At 49.9% G+C, this 23,111-nt stretch overlaps 1 protein-coding gene across 8 annotated transcripts in view; it reads right to left on the reverse strand.

Annotated features, from left to right (window-relative positions):
• SIPA1L3 (signal induced proliferation associated 1 like 3) overlaps positions 1-23,111 on the reverse strand; it is a 223,865-nt gene that overhangs the window by 75,102 nt on the left and 125,652 nt on the right. For all 8 annotated transcript variants that reach the window (XM_064381377.1, XM_012436359.3, XM_012436349.3 and 5 more), the window contains 3 exons: positions 20,723-20,880; positions 15,108-15,684; positions 6,898-7,172 (listed from right to left, as the gene is read on the reverse strand). In XM_064381377.1, the coding sequence (XP_064237447.1) occupies positions 6,898-7,172; positions 15,108-15,684; positions 20,723-20,880 (1,010 nt within the window). The remainder of the gene's footprint in view (positions 1-6,897; positions 7,173-15,107; positions 15,685-20,722; positions 20,881-23,111) is intronic.

Genomic DNA, 23,111 nt, shown 5'->3' on the forward strand with positions numbered 1-23,111 from the left:
AATTTTTTTTTTTTTTGAGACGGAGTCTGGCTCCTGTCACCCAGGCTGGAGTGCTGTGGCATCATCTCAGTTCATTGCAACCTCCACTTCCCGGGTTCAAGCAATTCTCATGCCTCAGTCTCCTGAGTAGCTGGGACTATAGGCACCTGCCACCATGCCTAGCTAATTTTTGTATTTTCAGCAGAGACGGGATTTTGTCATGTTGGTCAGGCTGCTCTCGAACTCCTGACCTAAGGTGATCCACCCACCTCAGCCTCCCAAAGTGCTGAGATTACAGACATGAGCCACCATGCCTGGCCTTTTCTCTTAGGTACTGACGGCTTCATCTTGGGCTAAGAGCTCTTAGGTATGACCTCAAAGAGGAAAACATAGCCGGGCAGTCCCAGCTATGCAGACAGCTCAGTCTGAGATGGGAGGATCACTTGAGCCCAGGAGTTCAAGGCAAGCCTGGGCAACATAGCAAGATCCAAAAAAAAAAAAAAAAAAAAAAAAAAACTAACTAAATTATAACAATAATTAAAAGACAAAAAGGGGAAAATATTATTCAATCACTTTGAAGGCAGCATGGTCTGGGGAGAGTGACTCATACCTATAATCTCAGCACTTTGGGAGGCTGAGACAAGAGGATCACTTGAACCCAGGAGTCCTAGACCCCGTCTCTCAAAAAAGAAAAAAAAAAAAGATTAGCTGGGTGTAGTGGCATGTGTCTTGTGATCCCAGCTACTTGGAGGCTGAGGCAGGAAAATAGCTTGAACCAGGGAGTCAGAGGTTGCAGTGAGCCAAGATCGTGCCACTGCACTCCATCCTGGCAACAGAGTAAGACTGTCTCAAAAAAAAAAAAAAGAAGGCAGCATGGAGTGGTAGAAAGCCAGGGCTACGGGGCCATATGGCTGGCTCAGATCCTAGCCCTTTTATCACCTACATGAGTGTGGGTGAGGAATTCTCTCCTCAGAGCCTCAGTTTCCTAATCCGCAAGATGGGGCTGGTTTTGTGAGCATTCTCTGAGCGTTAGCAGAGTCTGCACATGCCAAGTGCTTAGCAAATCGGAGCTGATGCAGTTGCCTCCTCTGGCAGATTCTAAGGACAGTCTGCCTGGTTTTCCCACAAACAGAAGCAAAACCCTCGCTTCCACTTTCTGAAATCCAATCAAACCCACCTTGGGGCTCTGGAAAAGATTCTGCCCCAGCTCCTCTCGCCTCCTGCCTTCCACAGTGATCTGAAAATGACCAGCCTCTAAATCACAAGTGCTCAGCAAATAATGAAGATTCCTGGGCCCCACCCCAGGTTACATTCATCAGAATCCCCGCTGAGGCAGGGCCCAAGGATCTGCATTTGACTGAGCTGCCTGTGAGGATGCTGACACACAATAACATTTGAGAAGCCCTGCTTAAATTTATTTATTTATTTTTAAGACAAAGTCTTGCTCTGTCACCCAGGCTCGAGTGCAGTTGCGCGATCTCGGCTCACTACAACCTCCACCTCCCAGGTTCAAGTGATTCTTCTGCCTCAGCCTCCCAAGTAGCTGAGATTACAGAAGCCCACCAACCACGCCCTGTTAATTTTTGTATTTTTAGTAGAGATGGGGTTTCACCATGTAGTTCAGGCTGGTTTCAAACTCCTGACCTAAGGTGATCCACCCACCTCAGCCTCCCAAAGTGCTGGGATTACAACCATGAGACCCTGAACTGGCCAATATATTGTTAATTGGGGATAGACAAAAAAAAAAAAAAAAGCAAGATACTACACAGAGGTATAAAGTGCTAGTATTTGTATTACTATTTTATTTTATTTATTTAATTTTTTCAAGAGAGTCTCACTGTTACCCAGGCTGGAATGCAGTGGTGCAATCATGGCTCACTGCATCCTTGACCTATCCGGCTCAAGTGATCCTCCCACCGCTACCTCCCAAGTAGCTGGGACCACAGACATGTGCTACCATGCCTGGAGAATTAAAAAAATTTTTTTTAGGCCGGGCGCGGTGGCTCAAGCCTGTAATCCCAGCACTTTGGGAGGCCGAGGCGGGTGGATCACGAGGTCAAGAGATCGAGACCATCCTGGTCAACATTGTGAAACCCCGTCTCTACTAATACAAAAAAATTAGCTGGGCATGGTGGCGCGTGCCTGTAATCCCAGCTACTCAGGAGGCTGAGGCAGGAGAATTGCCTGAACCCAGGAGGCGGAGGTTGTGGTGAGCCGAGATCGCGCCATTGCACTCCAGCCTGGGTAACGAGAGCGAAACTCCGCCTCAAAAAAATAAAATAAAATTTTTTTTTGTAGAGACAGGGTCTCCCTATGTTGCCTAGGCTGGTCTCGAACTCCTGGGCTAGAGTGATCCGTCCACCTGAGCCTCCCAAAGTGCTAGGATCATAGGCATGAGCCACTGCGCTTGGACTTTATTACTATTTTAAATATTTGCTTTCCTGAATAAGATATTTCTGAAAGAATGCATGAGAAACTGGGAGCAGTGGTTGCTTCTGGTAGGTGAAACCGGAGGATGGGAGTAGGAGACAGGGATGCCCTGTTACGTCATTTTAATCCTTAAAAACAACTGTACTCCAGCCATTGCACTCCAGCCAGGACGACAAACAAACAAAACACACACACACAGAAACTCCAGCCTTGTGGCTTGGGAGTAGGAGGAAGAGGCCGTGCATTCTCCTCAGTGTCTGAGAGCATGGGGTGGGTGTGCATGCCATGAGGCCTGGCTGGCGGCAGCGAGGGCGCTTCCGTCCCGTTCTCATTGTTCCTCTCAGAGCTCACTGCAACAGACATTTGAGCCAGGGGTGGCATCAAGAGGCTGGAGAGCCCAGAGCCAGGGTTATCAGTTCTGCAATTGAGGTCAGCTACACACCTCTGCATTTGAAGAACAACAAAAACCACCCAAGTCCCAACCCATGCCTGTTTCAGTAGCCGCGGTGCAAAGGGAGCAGGAGGGTAAGTCTTCCTCCTGAACAGGGCAGGGAGAACTCGTCTGTCTGGTTGCACTCTCCCTGGCCTTGTTTTCCCAAAGCTGGAGAATCCCAGACTTTTCTTTGCATTTTAGTTTGTCCCTACCTGCATGTTTGGGGTGAGAGTCACGCGACGGGCGAGCTGGCTTGTCGCAGGCACATGTGGGAGTGTGAGGAGAGGGTGCATGTCCTTCCCCGAGGAGCACAGCCACCAGGGCACTCGCCTGTGGGGTTATCTGGCCTTGACTTGCCCCTGCAGAGATCTGAGCAGGTGTGGCTGGGCCTTGGCTCCAAGCAGAGGAGGAAGGTGGCAGGGGAAGAGGGCTGGGACCAGGAGACACCTAGGGTGTGACCACAGTCCTGAGGCTGAGCCATTGGGGGTGTGTGGGTAGGGGTGGCCACACCCTCAGGCTCAGGGTTTGGGCCTGCCCAGAGCAAGCATGACTCAGAAAGGTGAGGGTGGGGAAACCACTTGCATGCCTGTGTATTAACAGCTCGTGATGGCTTTCAGAGGCCGCAGAATATCATGGAGACAGGCCAACCTGGATTTGAATTCTGCTTTGCTGCTTACTAGCTGTGCAACTCTGCAAAGGGACTTGTTTGCCTTGGGTTTCAGTCTTCTCATCTGTAAAGTGGAGATCACACCAGCCCTGGTGTGAGCCCAGCAAAGTCATATGTGAATATGGCACTCATCATCACCCTAGTTTGTGCCCTCCCCTTGGCTCAATCTGATGCAGCCGCACAGGCCCTCTTTCTGGTCTGTCACCCAGCCCAGGGCCTTTGCTCTCACTTTCAGGCCTTCCCGGACCACCATGTCCATGTGGGTTATGTGCCCTTCACAGTCCTCACATCCAGTATCTCAGCACTAGTGTCTCTCGAGCGCCCCCTATAGGCCAAGTACTATCCCATGGGCTTTTTTTTTGAGAAAGCTTGAGTGCAGAGGTGTGATTACAGCTCAACCCTGAGTAGCTAGGCCTACATGCATGTGCCATCACAACTAACTAATTTTTAAAAATTTGGGCTGGGCGCGGTGGCTCATGCCTGTAATCCCAGTACTTTGGGAGGCTGAGGTGGACAGATCGCATGAGTTCAGGAGTTCAAGATCAGCCTGGCCAACATGTTGAAACCCTGTCTCTACTAAAAATACAAAAATTAGCCAGGTGTGGTGGCGCATGCATGCCTGTAGTCCCAGCTACTCGGGAGGTTGAGGCACAAGAATCGTTTGAACCCAGGAAGCAGAGCTTGCAGTGAGCTGAGATCATGCCACTGTACTGCAGTCTGGGAAAGAAGAACGAAACTCTGTCTCAAAAAAAAAAATGTGTTGAGGTCTTGCTATGTTGCCAAGGCTGGTCTTGGACTCCTGGGCTCAGGTGATCCTCCCGCCTAAGTCTCCGAAAGTGCTGAGAGCCACCAGCACTCTACAGGCATGAGCTGCTTACTGGGTCTGGCCTGTCTTATGTGCTTTACAAGTTGGAACTCCTTCAACTTCACAAACGCTCTCATTTTACAAATGAGGAAACCCGGGCACAGGGTGGTGAGGCCACTTCCCTAGGGTCGCAGGTAACAAGAGGAAGAGCTGGGATTCAAATCAAGACAGCCTCGCTGCAGAGCCTGCCTCCCCCGCTATGCTCTCCTGCCTCCCCCTCTGTGATCTGAAATCATCTCATTCATTTACTTGTGTACTGTTTGTCTCCTCTGGCCCACTGGGGCCTCACTCCATGAGGCCAAGGCCTCGGCTGTCCTCTGTGCACTGTTTCCAGAGATGGGAACACAGTGGGTCTCTCTGGTGGCTAGGGACCAACTCATTATTCTGAAAACTGTATTTATCTTGCCTTCCTTGTACAAATTATACCTCAGGGTAACTAAACAGTTACTGAAGGAAAGCTCTTTTTAGAAGCATTCCAGCCAATACATGAAGAAGGAATGACAGAATGAAGAAGGCGCTTGTCTGCATCTGCAACCCGTCATGAAATGGTGGATCTAGGCAATGTCTAGCAGTGGCTGCTAGGCCGTGAATCAGGGCTGAAGGGGACATGTGGCGATGGCCAGGGGCTGCTGTCTGAAGCCTCTGCTCACCCTTTGCGTCACTTGCAGAGGGACACGAGACACACAGTGCCTTCTCACAGATGCATACCTAGGAGTGCTGTGGCTGAAAGACATACAACTGGGGCCCGAGCAAGCTGCCATCTTTGACTCTAGTTTACAGAAAATCCCAGCGGTGGAGCAACAGGCTAACGGACACCATGGGGAGGCCACCAGCTAAAGCCAGGAAGAGGAAGCTCTAAGGACAGGTGAAATGGTTTCTTTCTAAAATTAACTGCAAGGAAAAGGCCAGGCACGGTGGCTCATGACTGTAATCCCAGCACTTTGGGAGGCTGAGGCAGGTGGATCATGAGGTCAGGAGTTCAAGACCAGCCTGGCCAAGATGGTGAAACCCTATCTCTACTAAAAATACAAAAATTAGCCAGGTGTGGTGGTGTGCACCTGTAATCCCAGCTGCTCAGGAGGCTGAGGTTGTAGTGAGCCGAGATTGTGTCACTGTCCTCCAGCCTGAGCAACAGAGCAAGCTCCAGCTCAAAAAAAAAAAAGAAATTACTGTTAAGGTGATTAACATGAGCCAGGTGAGGTGGCTCATGTGTGCAATTCTAGCACTTTGGGAGGCTCAGGCAGGCAGATAACGAGGTCAGGAGTTCAAGACCAGCCTAGGCAACATGGTGAAACCCTATCTCTACAAAAAAAAACAAAAATTAGCTGGGTGTAGTGGCACATGTCTGTAGTCCCAGCTACTGCTGAGACTGAGGCAGGAGAATCACTTGAACCTGGGAGGCAGAGGCTGCACTGAGCCAAGATGGTGCCACTGCACTCTAGCCTGGGCAACAGAGGTCAGGAATTCAAGACCAGCCTGGGCGACACGGTGAAACCCCAACTCTACTAAAAATACAAAAAATTAGCCTGGCGTGGTGGTGGGTGCCTATAGTCCCAACTACTTGGGAGTCTGAAGCAAGAGAATCACTTGAACCCAGGAGGTGGAGGTTTCAGTGAGCTGAGATCCCGCCACCGTACTCCAGCCTGGGCAACAGAAACAAAAGAAATAAGTCACCTACCATACCTACCAGCTTCCCATTGCACCTGGCATAAAACCCAAACTGCTCCATGGCCCATGAAGCCCACACCATCTGCCTGGTCACCTCTCTGTTCTTTGCTCTTAGCTCTCACTCCTGCTCGCTTTGCTCCAGCCACATGGGCCTCCCCATACTCCAGGAACGCGCCACTCATGTACACTGGGGAGGCCATGTACACTGCGGAGGCCATGTACACTGGGGAGGCTGTGCCCTGCCCAGTTCCCGTCTGGAGCCTGCTGGCCAGAAAACCATATGGCTGCCTCCCTATGGAGCTTCACAGAGCCTTCTCTGCCCGCAATCGCGCTGTAGCCCCTTCGTTACCCTGATTTAATTTCCTTCTGAGACTTTGCACTACCTGATCCTGTATGACACACCTATTTCTTCACTGCCTGTCTCTCCCTATAGAACACAAACTGCAAGGGATGAGGCACTTTGCTGTAGTCTCTTTGAACAGAGCTTGCACATATTAGGGGCTCGATAGACACGTACTGAACAAATGAATGAAGTGTGGCGTGCCTGCAGGCGAGTGACTGTTAACATTGTGTGCTTCGTGCAGAAAACGGGAAGAATGATGCTCTCCCTCACAGGGCGGCCATGGAGATGACATGGGCTCATGCCTATATGAAGGAATAAACGAGTAACTGGCTTACAGTAAGCGCTCTGTAGATGTGCCCTCTCTCTCCTGTCACTGTTGCCGCTATTCCTGCTGAGAAGGGCCTACCTATCCCCTCGTCTATTGGGACATCAAATGACAGTGCCAGGGAGGCCTCAGGCCAGCACTCTGGGAGCTGCCACCCACCACCCGGATGAAAGGCGGAGGTCCTTACCTCCGGGGCGTGCCGTCCTCAAAAGGCGGTATGATGACCACCTTCACGGTGACAGAGGTGCGCAGTAGGTCAATCATCTGGTCATGGGTCAGTGTGACCACGGCCACCTTGCAGATCTCCACCAGTTGGCTGCCCTGCCGGAGGCCTGCCTGCCAGGCAAACCCGTAGTCCTCGACCTCAGCCACTGTGCCGTCGTACTTCACATGGAAGCCCAGCTGCCCGAGCCCGTTCCGCCGCAGCGTCATGTCCACCGTCTCCCAGCCATTGGTCATCACCTGCAGGCAACAGGCAGCATCGAGCCTCAGAAGCTGTATGCATCAGCTCCTCTGGAAGACCCCTGGTCAGATTCCCCACTTTGAGGCCGAAAACCGCCATCTCCAACCTTCTCAGGCAATGGCAGGGGACCTGCAGGGGGAACACGCACCTGGTCCCAGCCCGGCTTCCTGATTTCTGGAGGGGAAATGTGGATATGTGACTCTGTGGCTTACAACCTTGCAGAGACCATGGCATCCATGAGCTATGGATCCAAAGGCCCTGACTTCCCTCCTTCCTAGGGTCTAGTGGGACTGCACTTCTTGGCTCCCTTGTGGTTGGATGGGGCCCTGGGACTTGTTTTGGCCAATGAGTTGAGAGTGGTATTGGCATCTCCTCTGGGCTGAGGTATTTGTTTATCTATTTATTTATTTTTGAGACAAAGTCTCGATCTGTCGCCCAGGCTAGAGTACACTAGTGCAATCTCAGCTCACTGCAACATCTGCCTCCTAGGATCAAGTGATTCTCCTGCCTCAGCCTCCTGAGTAGCTGGAATTATAGGCATATACTACCACACCTGGCTAATTTTTCTATTTTTAACAGAGATGGGTTTCGCCACGTTGGCCAGGCTGGTCTCAAACTCCTGACCTCAGGTGATTCACCTGCCTCAGCCTCCCAAAGTGCTAGGATTACAGGCATGAGCCACTGCACCCGGCCTTATTTTACTTATTTATTGAGGCAGGGTTTGTTTATTGATTGATTGATTGATTGATTGGGGCAGAGTTTCGCTCTTGTTACCTAGGCTGGAGTGCAATGGCACATTCTTGGCTCACTGCAATGTCTGCCGCCTGGGTGCAAGCGATTCTCCTGCCTCAGCCTCCTGAGTAGCTGGGGTTACTATGATGTCCACGCTTGTCTCAAACTCCTGGCCTCAAAAGATCCTCCTACCTCTGCACTTTTTAGTCTTTCCCATCTTATTACTATAGCAAAACCCTCAGGAAGGGGATCAGTGCCTTTATAAGAGGCCCAACATGGTGGCTCATGCCTGTAAATCCCAGCTACTTGGGAGGCTGAGGCAGGAGAATTGTTTGAATCTGGGAGGCGGAGGTTGCAGTGAGCTGAAGTTATGCCACTGCACTCCAGCCTGAGGAAAGGGGCCCTCACCAGATACTGAACCTGCTGGTTCCTTTATCTTGAACTTCCTGGCCTCCGGAACTGTGAATAAATACATTTCTCTTACTTATAAGCTACCTGTCTAAGGTATTTTATAATATTCAGGCTAAATGGACTAAGATATGTAACCTTTAATACTGTTGTAACTCAGGCTGAGTGCAGTGCCTCACGCCTGTAATCTCAGAACTCTGGGAGGCCAAGGTAGGAGGACTGCTTAAGCCCAGGAGTTCAAGATGAGCCTGAGCAACATAGCAAGATCTTGTCTCTTCCAAAAAAAAAAAAAAAAATTAGCTGAGCATGTTGCCATATGCTTGCAGTCTCAGCTCTAAACAGCTACACGGGAGGCTGAGGTGGGAGGCTGGCTTGAGCCCAGGAGACTGACGTTGCAGTGAGCTAGGACTGTGCCACTGCACTCCAGCCTGGGTGACAGAATAAGACCTTGTTTTTAAAAATTAAAGTTAAGGGTGCAGTGGCTCACGCCTGTAATCCCAGCACTTTGGGAAGCTGAGGCAGGCAGATCACGAGGTCAGGAGTTCGAGACTAGCCTGGTCAACATGGTGAAACCCCGTTTCTACTAAATACACAAAAAATTAGCGGGGCATGGTGGTAGACGCCTGTAATCACAGCTACTCAGACTTGGGAGGCTGAGGCAGGAGAATCGCTTGACCCCGGGTGGCAGAGGTTGCAGTGAGCCGAGATCGCACCATTGCACTCCAGTCTGGACGACAGGGCGAGACTCTGTCTCAAAAACATAAATAAATAAATATTAAAATTAAAAATTAAAAAAAATTACGTCTCTGTGATTGATTTTATAGCCTATTCATGGGTGGCAATGTGTTCATTTGACAGCAAGGAATTATTGTTAATTTTTTTATTTTATGTATGTGACAAGATAGTTTTAAGAGTTTGTAACTTTTAGAAATAGATATTGAAAGGTTAATGGATGAATGATAGGATGTCTAGGATTTGCTTCAAAATAATTGGGAAAGAGAACGCACCCGGCCAAGACTGGGGTTCTTAAACGGTTCCCTCTGCCTTAGTGTATGCCTGCAATTTTTTATAATTAAAAAATAGAATTTGGCCAGGCGCGGTGGCTCATGCCTACAATCCCAGCACTGTGGGCAGGCGAACCAGCTAAGGTCAGCAGTTCAAGACCAGCCTGGCCAACATGGTGAAATCCCATCTCTACAAAAAAAATAAAAAGTTAGCCAGGTGTAGTGGCACACACCTGTAATCCCAGTTACTCAGGAGGCTGAGGCAGGAGAATTGCTTGCACCCAGGACTTGGAGGCTGCAGTGAGCTGAGATTGCACCAATGTACTCCAGCCTGGGAGACAGAGCGAGACTCCATCTCGAAAATAAATAAAATAAAATTGGTTTGAAAGGAAAGGTGCTGCTCAGTGCCTCAAAAGAGAACGCTGTGGCTAGATTCATCCTAGCCTATTACTTTGCTCTGGGAGTCAAAATTCTTCCCTTTGAAGCTGTCCCTCTTGTGTCCAGGGAGTTTGGCTGTGGGTTATAAAGCAAAGTCCTGTGTGTCTGTGCCCACAACCAATTAGGCCACACCAGCCCTCAGCATCCTGGACTGTTCCCCTTGGAAGGCCCAACCTTTATCATAGAGTCCAGAGAGAGAGCAGGCAACAGCTCACCAAACACTGCTGTGTAAAGGCCTGCCAACACCGTCTGTTTTCCATTCCCGCCCCCACCCCCCCAGCCCTTCAGTAATTAGGCCCAGGCTCCTCTGTAAAACAGAGTTTTGATGGGCACATGGCCATCTAGTTGGGGACATTTCTCTGCTTCCTTTGTAGCTGGGTATGGACATATGACTCAGTTTTGGCCAACAGGATATGAAGTGATGAAATGTCTACCTCTTGTTCTTTCTTCTTCTTCTACTTTTTTTTTTTTTTTAAGAGATGGAGTTTTGCTCTTGTCACCCAGGCTAGAGTGCAGTGGCCCGATCTCGGCTCACTGCAACCTCCGCCTCCCGGGTTCAAGTGATTCTCCTGCCTGAGCCTCCTGAGTAGCTGGGATTACAGGCGCCAGTCACCACGCTCAGCTAATTTTTATATTTTTAGTAGAGACAGGGTTTTACCACGTTGGCCAGGCTGGTCTTGAACTCCTGACCTCAGGTGATCTGCCTGCCTCGGCCTCCCAAAGTGTTGGGATTACAGGCATGAGCCACTGCACCCGACCTTTTTTTTTTTTTTTTTTGATAGAGATAGGGTCTCAGTCTGTTGCCCAGGCTAGTCTTGAACTCCTGATCTCAAGCAATCCTCCCAGCTCGGCCTCCCAAAGCTCTGGGATTACAGGCATGAGATACTGCACCCAGCCAAAATCCTCTAAATCAGGGGTGTCCCATCTTTCAGCTTCCCTGAGCCACACTGGGAGAACTGTCTTGGGGCCGGGCGTGGTGGCTCACATCTCTAGTCCCAGCACTTTGAGAGGCTGAGGCAGTGAATTGAGGCCAGGAGTTTGAGACCAGCCTGGCCAACACAGTGAAACTCTGTCTCTACCAAAAATACAAAAATGAGCCGGGCGTGGTGTTGCATGCCTGTAATCCAAGCTACTTTGTAGGCTGAGGCATAAGAATCACTTGAACCTGGGAGGCTAAGGTTGCAGTGAGCTGAGATCATGCCACTGCACTCCAGCCTGGGCAACAGAGTGAGACTCTGTCTCAAAGAAAAGAAAAATTGCCTTGGGCCACACATAAAACACCAATGATAGCTGATAACCTAAAACACACACACACAAAAAAACTAATAATGTCATAATATTTTAAGACATGATGAGTTTATAAACCCAGTTTATGAATTTGTGTTAGGTGCCCTTCAAAACTGTCTTGGGCTGCAGGCTGGACAAGCTTGCTCTGAATGTTAAACTTTTGTAACTAACTAAATATGTCTGGGACTGTATCCAACCCGTGGATTTGAGACCTTCTCCTTGTCTGACTTAACATTCTCTGATAGGTTCTCCTGGCATCCTCCACACCCCCTCTTTTAAGCTCTTGGCACTTTTAATTGCATATTTAATACCTGTCCCAGATAGGAACCCCATGAAAGTAGGCCTGGGTGTGTTATGGTCACCACTATGTCCCAGCACTGCCCAGGCCAAGGCCAGGCACATAATAACACTCATTCAATTAGCAAAGATGGGATACGCTTGAACCCAGGAGGTGGAGGTTGCAGTAAGTGGAGATCACACCACTGCATTCCAGCCTGGGCACAGAGAGAGACTCCATCTCAAAAAGAAAAAAAAAAACAAAACCACACATACAAAATAACAAATGATGGGACACCATTAGTTCGGGAAGTCTGGGGCAGTTGAGTCAGCTGCTGGGGAGAGTCTGGAATCTGCCTCTGTGGGTGCTTCACAAAGAGAGAGACTTGCTGTAATGAGTCACTCAAGAAGGGCCTGCCCCTTTATGGGAGATGGTTTCTGTCACCATTCCCTGGCTCACTGGTTCCCCAGCAGTCTCTGGGGCGTTGAGATTGGCAGTGGGTTGGGGGTATCACTGTGGAAATGTGCTTGAAAAGGATTCTACCAACAGTAGGCATGGGGGTGGGTGTGGGACAGAGTGGCACAGTGAGGATGTGGGTAAAACATGTCACCTGGCATGGTGCCTGGCATGGTGCCTGCTCAAGAAACGCGAGCTGTTGTCAAGATTAGGGGAGGTGGAATAGCCTAGCGTTTAAGAACCCAGGCTCAGTCGGATGTGGTGGCTCACACCTGGAATCCCAGCACTTCGGGAGGCCGAGGTGGGTAGATCACTTGATGCCAGGAGTTTAAGACCAGGTTGGCCAACGTGGCAAAACCCTATCTCTACTAAAAATACAAAAATTAGCCAAGCATGGTAGAGGGTGCCTGCAATCCCAGCTACTCGGGAGGCTGTGGCGGGAGACTTGCTTGAACCTGGGAGGTGGAGGCTGCAGTGAGCCAAGATGTCACTACTGCATTGCAGCCTGGGTGACAGAGCAAGACTGTCTCAAAACAACAACAAAATCCAAAGGCTCTTTGGGGTCTGGGCAAGTCCAGGTCTCTGTGGGCCTCAGTTTCCTCATCTGTGAAGTGAGGATGAGAACGGTATCTACCTCAAGGTGCTGAGCAGGGTCTGACGCACAGCTGGTGCCCACTTGACGCTCGCTACGGCAGCCTCTGTAGGGTAGGGTGCATTCGTGCCCACGCTCGGGTCCTGCTCACTCAGCAGCTACTGTGCACCAGATGCTGGCCTAGGTGCTGAGGACACAGCAGCGAACAGATAACACACAGTGCACGGCAGACGGTGGTGAGGCAGGCAAAGCAGGGGAGTGTGCTCCAAGCTAGTGTGTGGGGGGTGCAATCTTAGACAACAAGGCCCCACTGACAAGGTGACATGTGACCAAAGGCCTGTAGGAGGAAAGGGAGTGAGCCATGTGGTTATCAGAGAAGTGTTCCAGCGAGAGGCACGGGCAGTAAAAAGGCCCTGAGGCTAGACACCTCCAGAGCATGCACATGAAATCTGAGAGGTGTGCATGGCTGGGGCAGAAAGCAACAGTGAGATGAGGTCAGAGAAGTCAACAGGAAGCTAGATAACACCAGGCCTCAAGAGTTTCCGTAAGGCCCCAGCCTTTAACCTACAGTGACCTGAGGGTTTACAGCAGAAAGGTGATGCGATCAGATTGCTCTCACTACCACGTTGAGAACAGGCCACAGAGAAGCAAGGGTAGGGGCAAGAGGGACCAGAAAGGACACTACTGCAAGTGTCTGGGAGACACCAGGGTGGCTTGCACCAGGGTGGGGGCTGTGGGAGGTGGGGAGGTGGCTGGCGTCTGCCTACGGAAGTGGAGCTGATGAATGTGGGCATGAGGGAGAATGGAGCCCAGGCTGATGCCAAGTCTGCGACATCAGCAAACAGAGGGATGGACTTGACTTTTTTTTTTTCCCTAAAACCTTACTTGAGTAGAGGACTTCTGTTTTACGAACTCAGGAAACCTCTGAGAGGGGTGGGGAGGAACACAGGAGTTTGCTTTTGTTTGTTTGTTTTGAGATGGAGTCTTGCTCTGTTGCCCAGGCTGGCGTACAGTAGGGTTCACTCTCAGCTCACTGCAACCTCTGTCTCTTGGGTTCACGCAATTCTCCTCCCTCAGCCTCCCAAGTAGCTGGGATTACAGGCACATGCCACCATGCCCGGCTAATTTTTGTATTTTTAGTAGAGACCATATTGGCCAGGCTGGTCTCAAACACCTGACCTGAAATGATCTGCCCACTTCAGCCTCCCAAAGTGCTGGGATTATAGCCGTCAGCCACCACACCTGGCCACTTTTTAATTTTTTTTTTGAGTCAGGGTCTTGCTCTGTTGCCAAGGCTGGAGTGCAGGTGTGATCACAGCTCACTGCGGCCTCAAACTCCTGGGGTCAAACAATCATCCCACTCAGCCTCCTGATCAGTTGAGACCACAAGTGTGCACCACCATGCCTGGCTAATTTATTAAAAATTTTTTTTTTTTAGAAATGGGGTCTCACTATGTTGCCCAGGCTAGTCTGAAACTCCTGGACTCAAGCAATCTTCCCTCTTTGGCCTCTCAAAAGTGTTGGGTTTACAGGCATAAGCCACTGCACCCAGCAATGCAAAATGATTCTTGTTCCTGCTTTTCAGGTGAAGAAACTGAGTCACAAAGAAGCTAAATAACTTGGCCCAAGGTCATGCAGCTGGTAAGCAGCAGTGCTGGGACTTGAAGCCAGGCCTTCTGACACTAGAGCTTGTGCTCTGAACTGCTGTTTTATATGCTATCTCTATTTAGGATGCATGGCACACCATTCTGCTAAGCCCACTGCAGAGGCAATCACTGACCACAGTGCTCTTTCTTGTGGAGCTTAAATGTGGCCTGAGTACTTCTCAGCACAATGCTTCATGCAGACAGCAACTAAGGTGTCACCAATCTGCCACTCTTGGTTTGTCCACGAGGAGTTTAGGGGAAGATTTCTACCTAGACTGTGAGTCTTTGTCTTTTAATAGGGCAAGTTAAGCCATTCACATTTGCTGTGATTACTAACAAGGAACTTATTCCTGCCAAATAATTTTGTGTTCCTTTGTGCTTTCTTGTATTTTTTTCCTCCTCTTACTGTTGCCCTGTCCTTTAATGATTTGGACATTTTTCATCCTATTTTAATTATTTTAGAAAGTACTCTTACACATTTTTTTTTTTTTTTTTTTTGAGACAGGGTCTCATTCTGTTGCCCAGGCTGGAGTGCAGTGGTGTGATCTCAGCTCATTGCAGCCTCAACCTCTTGGGTTCAAACAATCCTCCCATCTCAGCCTCTCGAGTAGCTGGGACCACAGGCATGCACCACCACACTTTGCTAATTTTCTTGTTTTTTGTTTGTTTGTTTGTTTTCTTCTTTTGTAGATAGGGTCTCACTATGGTTACCCAGGTTGGTCTGGAATCCCTGGGCTCAAGCAATCCATGTGCCTCAGCCTCGTAAAGTGCTGGGATTACAGGCATGAGCCACAGTGCTCAGCTTACATTTTTAACCTAAACTTAGACTTTCTATCAATGTCCAAGATTAATAAGTAGGTCTCTTGTCCTTCCAAGGTAATAGCATAAAGAGCCTCAGATCCCTGACACAAACCTTCCAGAGGAAGAACCTAGCTGCAGAATCCACATGATGTCTAGTGTGTCTGTGACAACTGTGATTCTCTTGGGGCCAGTGAATGTCTTAGCCTAACTGACTGGGCTAGGGAAGTACTTCAGTGGTTCCTGAAACTGAAACCATACCAACCACTGCCCCATCACTGGGCTCTCTCCCTTACCTTCAGTCTCTGCACAATCTCCCTTATGTCCTCCACAGAGCCCTCTGCCGCCTGTAAGAAGATGTGGTCCCCTCGCCCATAGAAGATTTTGAGTGTGGAGGAGTCTGGGGTCCAGCCAATAACATCCCCGCAGTAGCAGTTGAACACCACCTCCTTGGTGCGTAAGTCCAGGAGCACCACAAACTCATTGGAAATTCCCAAAATGCAGTCAATTTCCACCCCCTGGGCGTAGTCCTGAGCCACCACCCTCCAGGCGATGGCCCCCGAGCTGTGCTGCTCAGCGCCGGCCCGTGCTTTTGTCTTTTCCTTCTTCTTGGAGGTCAGAGAGATGAGGTTGAATTTGCCCGTGGAGTCAATGGGGGTGTTGGAGACACAGTTTTCAGCAAGGTCCTTGAGATACTCCTGGCGGGTCCTGGTGGCCATGGTGTGGAACTTGTCAGACTTGTGCGCAGCGTTCTCGGCGTTAATCACCTTGGCCAGCAAGAAGTCTCTGAAGACGTCGGATTTGCGGAATGTGGTTCCGCTGGGGATGGGGGGGCCGAAAGGAGGAGCGTCTTTGGATCGGGTCACAGCCATACTGTAGAGGGAGAGATTATTTAGACAGTGGGAAGAAATGTACTCAGACACTTTAGAAAGAAAATATTTGATCAAAAAATAGGAATAGAGTTTTCTTTTGTTTGTTTTGTTTAATGGAGACAGGTCTCACTCTGTCACCCAGGCTGGAGTGCAGTATAATAATCATAGCACACTGCAGCTTTGACCTCCTGGACTCAAGCAATCCTTCTGCCTTAGCCTCCCAAGTAGCTAAGACTGTAAGCTCTCACCACCATGTTTATTTTTTGTAGAGATGAGGTCTCAAACTCCTGGGCTCAAGCCATTCTACCTCCTGGGCTTCCCAAAGTGTTGGGATTAGAGGTGTGAGTCACCACACCTGGTAAAATGGTTTCCTTCTGAAGAATGAAAGTCCACATCTAATTAGTAAGTTGCTGGCTAACCAGATTAGAAATCTAATAAAATGTGGGCCAGGTGAGACGGCTCATGCCTATAATCCCAACACTCTGGGAGGCTGAGGCAGGTGGATCACCTGAGGTCAGGAGTTCTAGACCAGCTTGACCAAAATGGTGAAACCCCATCTCTACTAAAAATACAAAAATTAGCCAGGCATGGTGGTGGGTGCCTGTAGTTCCAACTACTTGGGAGGCTGAGACAGGAGAATGGCTTAAACCCAAGAGGTGGAGATTTCAGTTAGCCAATATGGTGCCACTGCACTCCAGCCTGGGTGACAGAGCAAGACTCCGTCTCAAAAAAAGAGGTCTCGGGGCACATACACATATTCTATAAAGCAGATGTTTGAACATCCTCTGACATCAAAGGGTAATTCCCCAAGGACTGTCCAACTTCAGGTATTCTTGTTTTAAATACACATACGCTGTATAGCAGATCAGATTACAGTTTGGCAAAAATTCACTCCCTCCTCTGTACCTTCGCAGGCAGGCACACCCCACAGATCTTCCTTCTCTCCAGCCGTGTTACCTGGGTTCCTGTGCCCTTTGGGTTCCAGCTGAGTTTGGCCAATGGGAAGCACCGGCAGGGGATGGGAAGGTGGGAGGAGAGAGGCTGGAGTACTTATTTCTCTTCCCTTCCTCCCTTTAGGACTGTGATGATAGCGTCGATGGCCGTCATCTTTGGTCCCTTACAGCTGCTGCTCCTGTTATGTCACCCGTCTCCCAGGGCCACAGCTCTCACCAGCTTTCAGAAACTCCTTCCATCTCCCTCTGGGCCCATTAAGCCTTGGCGGGGTGGGTGAAGGCTCCTGCCCTGGATAGGCCCCAGATGCAGCACCTTCCCACGTGGTTCCCGCAACCTCCCCACACCTCTGTCAGTGGCCTGTGTGGTTTTCCATCAACTCCCTTTGGTTAAATCCTTGAGGGAGATCTGCTTGTTGCTGGGTTCCCGATGGAGGCAGGTGCTGACAGAGGGACAATAGATTGGCAATAGGCAGAGACCAGTGTGGCTGCCTCAGGAAGAATGGACTGGAGGACAGAACATGTGCAGGAGACCAGTGTGGGAGCTACTGGGTGACCACAGCCCATCTGGCCAGATCCCTCGCTCTCCATCTCTGGCGGACTGTCTAGTGGCCCTTTACACCTCAGGAGTGCCATGTGGCCAGGTGATGCCCTGGGCTTAGTGGATTCCCCAGCACAGGTACTTAAATGCTGACTAAAGTAATGGTTTCAACATGGACAGACGAAATAGGTTTTTACCAAGGTGTGGTGGGCATAGGTTTAACAGAAAAAGACATTTTCCAGTACACACATTCTTCAAAGAAGGCCACACACACCAGGCAGATTTTCTTCCGTGGGAAATCCTGTGGGCAGGGCCATACCCCAGGCAGAGGGATGGATGAGATGACCTCCCCTGTCCCTCACTCTACTGAATGGGGTAGTCAGATTGCGCTTTACAGAGGTGAAGAGCTTTGCAACTTCTTTATTCAGCACTTAGCTGCTTATAGCTACAGTTTTTCCTATATTCCTGATTCATGATTTTACGAATCATAAAATTGCGAACAGCTGAAGGTTTTTGAGCCATCAGAACAGCTGGTCCCTCACTTCCCAGCAGGAGGGACTGGGTTTTGAGAGTCCACAGGCTACAGGGATGATGTGGGCGGCTGTTTGGATCTGGCATACTGGAAACAGAAAAGATGACCACTCATGACACAACCAGGTGATGAGGTGACCTGGTGGTCACCTGATCACTGGAGGGCGATAAGCATTGCTGGAACACTCAGAATTATTTATTCAACAGTTATTTTTTCAGTGCCTACAACATTTGGGCCAGGCGTCTTCCAGCAATCAAAGATGGCTTCAGGGCCCACTATGTGCCAAGCTCTGTGCTGTGACAGATACATGAAGGTCAACATGACCCGGGGTTACTGTCAGAGGTGGCAATAGTCACATCATGTCTTTTTTTTTTTTTTCTTGAGACAGAGTCTTGCTCTGTCACCCAGGCTGGAGTGCAGTGGGGGGCTCACTCTAGCCTCGACCTCCTAGGCTCATGTGATCCTCCCACCTCAGCTGAGATTACAGGTGCATGCCAGCACGCCCGGCTAATTTATAAAAATTTTTTTTAGAGACAGGGTTTTCCTATGTTGCCCAGGCTAATGTTGAACTCCTAGGCTCAAGTATCCTCCTGCTTCAGCCTCCCAAAGTGCTGGGATTACGGTGTGAGCCACTGTGCCCAGCCCTGAGTTTAGTCTTGAAAGATGATTAGAAATTCACTGAGTTGGGGACCAGGAGTTGGGAGTTTCGGGAGAAGGTAAGCTGGAGAGCAGTGGCCAGGCTCCCTTCACAGGGAAGAGGCAAGGTCAGGTCTGTGGGGATGGAGGGACAGCAAGGGAGGGGGATGGCTGAGGAGCAGTTTCAGTTGTATCTAACATTCTTTAAAAATGAAGGAAAAAGGGAGAGCCGAAGCAAACAGAGCAAAATGTTAACATCTGTTAAAGCTGGCGGTGGGCACATGGGTGTCTGTTATGTGATTTTCTGCACTTTTCAGAATGTTTAAAATATTGCATAATAAAAATATTTTAAATTAAATTATAAAAAACAAGAAAGATTAGTGTGTCAGAGAAGAAATCACTCTGGAGACCATGTAGAGGCAAGCCCAGCAGGGTGGGAGGTCAGCTGCAGGCTGATGTGATGACCCCAGTAAGAGAGGGGAGGTCAGAGCAGGGACCTCTGACCTCCCCTGGTGAGAACTGTGGCCCTGGGAGGGGGGTGGCGTAACAGAAGCAGCAGCTGTAAGGGACCAAAGATAACAACCATTGACACTATCATCACAGCCCCACAGCGAGGAAGGGAAGAGAAATAAATATTCTAGCCTCTCTCTTCCAGGCTTCCCGCCCCCTTCCGGTGTTTCCCATTGGCCAAACTCAGCTGGAAGAGAAGAGAAAAAAACACTCCCAGTCAGCTCAACCCCCCACCTCTGATGCACCATAAGAAGGCTGCCTCCTTATCTAGTGTGTACATGTATATGTGCACGTGCATGTTTGCCTGTGTGTGCATGTGCATGTGTATGCGTGGGTGCATGTATGCACACGTGTGTGCACGTGCATGGGTGCACACGTGCATGTGAGTGCACATGCATGTGTGTGTGCATGTGTGTAAATCTCTCTCATCTCATCCAAGGGTCCTCAGCCCCCAACAGTGCCCGAAGTGCTGGCACTCTGTAGCTGCTGCTGCACGCTCTGGGAACAGACAGGCAGGGGAGAGGGGGGTCTCAGGTCCAGGGACATGGCTGTAAGGAGGCCCTGCCACGCAGCTACTGGTTCCCAGTAGCCAGCAGACAACATGTGCAGCACAGTGGTGCTCTGCAGCCAATGCTGCAGACTGGGATGCCCCCACTTCCCTCACCCAGCCGAGAGAGGCAGCTGGTAGACCTGTGGTAATTCCACCATGACTACTGGTGCACACACACGTGTACTCTGCTCCACCATCTCCATTTCTAGAATTTCTTACACAGCTGTGTGCTTGGACCCAGGTGCGATGAGAGTATAAATCAGACTGTTCACTGCAGGCATCAGAGAATAACCCTAATATCCATCAATAGAGGACAAGAGATGACCCTGCATTCATCCAACGGAATATGAGCATCAGAAAGAACAAAAAGCACTTTATGTACAGGTATGAAAAGATCTCAGCTGTGTGCAGTGGCTCACACTAATAATCCCAGCACTTTGGGAGGCTGAGGCTGGAAGATCACTTGAGGCCCAGGGTTCAAGACCAGCCTGGGTAAAATAGAGAGACCCCACCTCTACTAAATTTTTTTCCTTTAAATTAGCCAGGCACTGGAGTATACACCTGTAGTTCCAGCTACTCAGGAGGCTGAGGCAGGAGGATCATTTTAGCCCAGGTCAAGGCTGCAGTGAGCTATGATCACACCACTGCACTCCAGCATGGGCGACAGAGTGAGACCTTGTCTCTAAAAAAAAAAACCCTCAAAACAACAAAACCCCCCTCAATTCTACCTCCCAAGTGGGGCCCACTTCCACAGGCAGTCCCTGCTTCACCCAACTTTCGTGCCTCTTGGTCCTTGAAGCCTGGTGCCCAGGACTGGCTGGTGATTTTGGCTGTAGGATAGGCACACGACTCCAACTGGGCCAGTGAGCCCCAATTCTGGAGCTTCTGATGCAACTCCTGGGACAGAAAAGCTCTCATTTTGGGGGATTTGCAACTGGTGGGATGTCTGCCTCAGAGCTGCTGGAAAGGTGACCCCCAGGAGAGAGGGACAGATCCGGCCAGGCCTAAACGTGCCATTTTTGAGAGCCAATGTACACAACTGGCTTTTTGTCTTAAGCAACATTGAGATGGGTTTTCTGTTACTCACAACAAAAGATTCCAAGCAAATACAGATCCCTCATGGTTTCCTTAGCAAAACTGGGGGGCCATGCCCCTTTCTGGCTAAAAAGTACTCTCTCAGATGGTATGGGAATGTGTGTGCGGAGCTCTCCTCTGGAAGCACAACAGACGATGGGGGGTGGCCCTGCACTTGGACCCACTTGGGCCAGCGCCTGCCCCTCTCTCTGCACGCTGCTGGGGGCCGTGTGTGGCGGGGCCTACCTGTAGCAGACGTTATCAGTGCAGGGGTTGTGGGCTCGGATGATGATGAAGACGTGCTGGAAGTGTGAGCGGATGTTCTTGGGGGTGAATGGCAGTGCACCGGGCTCCTGGAAGATGATGGTCACAATGTCGTTTCCTATGTGCCTCTTCCGCAGCAGCTGGGAAAAGGGCAACAGAGGGGGACAGGGAAGTGTCACAGGTCGGCCTGAGGGGTCCTGCCTGGACCACTGCCACAGCTCCTCAATCACCCCTATTCCCACTCCCTGCTCACGCGCAGCCAAAGGAACACCTGAGTCAGGGGACGAACCTTCCCGTGGTTCCCTCTCATTCAGGATAAAGGATGAAGGCCTTGCCATGGCCCGGCAGGCCCCTGTCACTTCTCTGACATTCCCCACAGCCCCTGTTCACCTGCTGCAGCCACACCCATCTCCTGCTGCTCCTCAACCATGCCAGAAACACTTCCTCGAGGCCTCTGCACCGCTGTTCCCTCCTCCCGGGGCCCCACACGGCTTCCTTCCTCACCTCCTCTGGTCTTGCAGATATGTCACCCTCCCAAGAAGGCCTTTGCTGACTGTTATCCAAGATCCACCCCACCACAACACTTCCTGATCTTTACTTTTCTGTCTCCATTACTTAACACTTAGTGACACTCAGCATAGATGGCTTTCGCTCCTTCCTTTTGTTTCTTGTCTCTTCCCACTGAAGTGGCAGCTCCGTGAGATCAGGGATTTTGTTCACTGCCCCGCACTGTATTCTCAGTACCTAGCAGTGCCTGGCATACAGCAGGCGCTCAATAAATAAGATCTAGAGAGCACAGGCTGGTGGCCTTCAACTTGCTCAAAGCCACACTCATGGGCAATGGCCAACTCAGAGCCCAGGTCACTGGCAGGGCCAGTTCTAGTCACCACCCCTTCCCTGGATGCTGACTGAGGTCAGGACGGCTGCAGCTTCAGAGTGTCCTATGGGACCCTCACCCTCTGATATGGTTGGCTGTGTCGCTACCCTACAATTCATCTTGAATTGTAGCTCCCATAATTCCCATGTGTTGTGGGAGGGACCCAGTGGGAGCTAATGTAATCATGGGGGCGGGTCTTTTCCATGCTGTTCTCGTGATAGCAAATAAGTCTCATGAGACCTGGTGGTTTTATAAAGGGCAGTCCCCCTGCACAAGCTTTCTTGCCTGCCGCCATGTAAGACATGATTTTGCTCCTCCTTTGCCTTCCATTATGACTGTGAGGCCTTCCCAGCCATTTGGAACTGTGAGTCCATTAAACTTCTTTTTCTTTATAAACTACCCATTCTCTGGTAGGTCTTCATTAGCAACATGAAAACAGACTAATACGCCTTCTCTTCCCTGCTGATCAGTCTCCGAGGAAGACTCTGTTATCTTAACAGGTGACACTGTATTCATGGTATTTGGCTTATTTGCTGAGATTACATTGCTCTTATTTGCACAGTTCTAGTAGTCGTTTAACTGTCAAGGAATCTGCCAACACAGGAGATCCACAGACAGGAGTCCCATGGAGTTCAAAGTGATGTGGCTCACAGTGTGAACTCCAGACATGCTTTGTAGCTCAGCTCCTAGTACTGAATGGTTAGTTCTTTATGTGTGTTTAAGTGGCATTATATCAAATTGCTAAAGTACCTATTGACTGTGGCTGGTCCTGTACTAGATACTGCACAGCCATATCTTCTATTTATCATCTTAATTAATATCTTAACCCTGAGAGGTGTTAACTCATTGCGCCCCATTTTACAGATGAGGAAACTTAGGCTCACAGAGGAGGTTAAGTGATTTTCCCTAAGTCATGCAGCAATGAAGGGAAAGAGCCTGGATTCTAACCCACTTTTTTTTTTTTTTGAGACAGAATCTCTCTCTCTCACCCAGGCTGGAGTGCAGTGGATCTCAGCTCACTGCAACCTCCACCTCCCAGGTTCAAGTGGTTCTCCTGCCTCAGCCTCCTGAGTAGCTGGGACTACAGGTGCCCGCCACCATGCCTGGCTAATTTTTGTATTTTTAGTAGAGATGGGGTTTCACTATATTGACCAGGCTGGTCTTAAACTCCTGACCTCAGGTGATCCACCTGCCTTGGCCTCCCAAAGTGCTGGGATTACAGTTGTGAGCCACTAAGCCTAGCCTAGACCAAATCTCTTAATAGCATGCTTTTAGATGAACCTTAGGAAATCAATATTTGATCATTTTTGGCCTATAGTGTTACTTGTGCCAACTGGGAAAATATGTACACTTACTTCCTAAATTGTCAACACTCTGGGGCTTCCGTTCATTAGGAACTGGAAGAACTGTTCCCTGGGCCCAGCCTACAAGGTGGGTCCAAGAGAGGGGCCGGGTCACAGCTGCAGCCTCTTGGCAGTGGGTGTTTAATGGTTC

Source organism: Aotus nancymaae, unplaced genomic scaffold (assembly GCF_030222135.1).
Source record: "Aotus nancymaae isolate 86718 unplaced genomic scaffold, 86718_ANA_hifiasm-v0.15.2.pri h1tg000028l, whole genome shotgun sequence".
Taxonomy (NCBI): domain Eukaryota; kingdom Metazoa; phylum Chordata; class Mammalia; order Primates; family Aotidae; genus Aotus; species Aotus nancymaae.